The 2,591-nt window shown below is 43.8% G+C and overlaps 1 protein-coding gene across 1 annotated transcript; it reads right to left on the bottom strand.

The window, feature by feature from the left end:
- Positions 1,303-2,192, bottom strand: LOC104698705 (chlorophyll a-b binding protein, chloroplastic-like). The gene is made up of 2 exons (XM_010414113.1): positions 1,969-2,192; positions 1,303-1,672 (listed from the first exon to the last, which is right to left on the bottom strand). The coding sequence occupies exons 1-2, from the start codon at positions 2,115-2,117 to the stop codon at positions 1,303-1,305; spliced, it is 519 nt and encodes a 172-aa protein (XP_010412415.1). The 5' UTR covers positions 2,118-2,192.

Genomic DNA, 2,591 nt, shown 5'->3' with positions numbered 1-2,591 from the left:
CTTATCTAGAAAAACAAAGATGAGTGAAAGAGAGAGGGATTAGGGATGGAACCAGATGCTCTGAGGAGTAGACTTGACGGTACGACGCATGACGATACGACCACCGCCGTTGGAGGATCCAACTTTGCGGAGGAGATCGTTGGATGGCTTTAGAGCCGTTTGGCCGGAGAAAGTAGAGTGTTGGATTGCTGAAGTGGCCATTGCTTCTTCTAGACAAGAACACTAAAAAATTAGTGAGATGAGATGTTGTTGGTGTTATGTTAGTGAATTGGAGACTTCGATTTTATATTAGTGTTCATTTTGTAGGAAGATTGGAATATAGACAGGTCAGTGAGTTTTGATTGGTTGGATTTGGATTTCCACAAACTCAAATTTACGTGCACGAGATATAGAGGTTATGGTTCTGCCATGTGGCAGAGAAGATCTTGTGGGGTGAGGGAAATATATAAAAAACCCAACAGGATAATATTCTCATGCTATCGTCTATTGGTTATGCTTGCGATTGCCATGATAACAATTGTTTTTATTCTTTTTTCTTCTCAAGATAATATAAATTATACTGGACATTAGCCAAGATGGACATTACTTAGACATAGGAAAATTGATTATCCTAAACTACCAAACGAATAAGTCAAAGATAAACTCAGAACAACCGAGCCAAAGAGTTCTTTAACATGAGAAGAAGCTCCTCATCCCCAAAGACTTTATCTTTATGTAGCCAAGACGGATAACCTAATGGCCAATGGTAGTGCAGATGGTTAGAGAGGATGATGTTGTTGGTCATGGTCGTGGAGGCGGATGTGGTCGTGGTAGGGGCAGAGTCCCAGTGGTTAGTGAAACTGTGGACCAGAGTGTGACAGCAGAGGGTGTGGGCGAGTCGCAGGGTATCCAGGGGGATTCCATGAGTGTGGCCGGAGGGGGCAGTGTTGATGCTCCAGTAGCCGGTGATGTTAGGGCACCGGGTGTGGGTGTCCCAGTGGGTGGAGTCCCGGGTGTCGACCTTACGGGTTTGCTGGCACAGTTGTTGGAGAGGTTGCCACAAGTGGCACCGGCTTAGGCTCAGGTAGTGCCACCAGTGGTGGCGGAGGAGCGGCAGCCAGTGGTTGCGGATGTGGGGGTCCATTCTCGTTATATCAGCATGCTGACTGAGATGGGCCGTATTGATACCGAGCAGTTTTCGGGAGGTACAGATCCTACCGCTGCGAATGCGTGGAGGACGAGTATGGAACTTAACTTCCATACTCTGAGGTGTCCTGAGGGGTTTTGGGTGGACATTGGGGTCCACTATTTGACTGGTGATGCTCAGTTGTNTCCCATGAGCACAACTTGACATGCCCATATAGCCAATATGCTTTGCGCATGGATCAAGTTAGGGTTTCCGAGGTAGTCAAGCCCTCCTTCTGAGAAGATCTGAGATCCCGCCTTGAACCACACGGCTTCACCGAATTTGACTCCGTTTTTGGAGAGGATCTCCGGGAAGGTGCAGCCCAAAGCACCCAACATTGCCCATCTACTGTGGATTACTTCGAGCTCACGGTTCTTTGCGAATGTTTCTGGATCAGCGGAGAGACCGGCTGTATCCCAGCCATAGTCTCCAGGGTATTCTCCTGTTAGGTATGATGGTGTGTTTTCCGAGAATGGTCCTAGGTATTTGGGACGGTCTGGTCCGTACCTGTCACAAGTTTTTCTTGTTAGATGCTAAAATTAAATGGTTTGGTGATTGATTTAGGCATTTAGCTATACTAGAAAGGGTTGAGGAAACAAAAACTAATGGGTCGTTAAAATATATCCAAAGAACCTAGCTAAACCGAATTCGAATAAACATTACAAATAATTCAAGTCGAATCTTGAACCGAAACCAATCTTTAGTAGTTTCACTTTTCATTGTTTAGTACCATGTTAAAATGGAAAATCTATTTATCTAGAAAAACAAAGATGAGTGAAAGAGAGAGGGATTAGGGATGGAACCAGATGCTCTGAGGAGTAGACTTGACGGTACGACGCATGACGATACGACCACCGCCGTTGGAGGATCCAACTTTGCGGAGGAGATCGTTGGATGGCTTTAGAGCCGTTTGGCCGGAGAAAGTAGAGTGTTGGATTGCTGAAGTGGCCATTGCTTCTTCTAGACAAGAACACTAAAAAATTAGTGAGATGAGATGTTGTTGGTGTTATGTTAGTGAATTGGAGACTTCGATTTTATATTAGTGTTCATTTTGTAGGAAGATTGGAATATAGACAGGTCAGTGAGTTTTGATTGGTTGGATTTGGATTTCCACAAACTCAAATTTACGTGCACGAGATATAGAGGTTATGGTTCTGCCATGTGGCAGAGAAGATCTTGTGGGGTGAGGGAAATATATAAAAAACCCAACAGGATAATATTCTCATGCTATCGTCTATTGGTTATGCTTGCGATTGCCATGATAACAATTGTTTTTATTCTTTTTTCTTCTCAAGATAATATAAATTATACTGGACATTAGCCAAGATGGACATTACTTAGACATAGGAAAATTGATTATCCTAAACTACCAAACGAATAAGTCAAAGATAAACTCAGAACAACCGAGCCAAAGAGTTCTTTAACA

This window comes from Camelina sativa, chromosome 6, assembly GCF_000633955.1.
Source record: "Camelina sativa cultivar DH55 chromosome 6, Cs, whole genome shotgun sequence".
Taxonomy (NCBI): Eukaryota; Viridiplantae; Streptophyta; class Magnoliopsida; order Brassicales; family Brassicaceae; genus Camelina; species Camelina sativa.
This window is presented reverse-complemented; position numbering and strand designations above follow the sequence as displayed.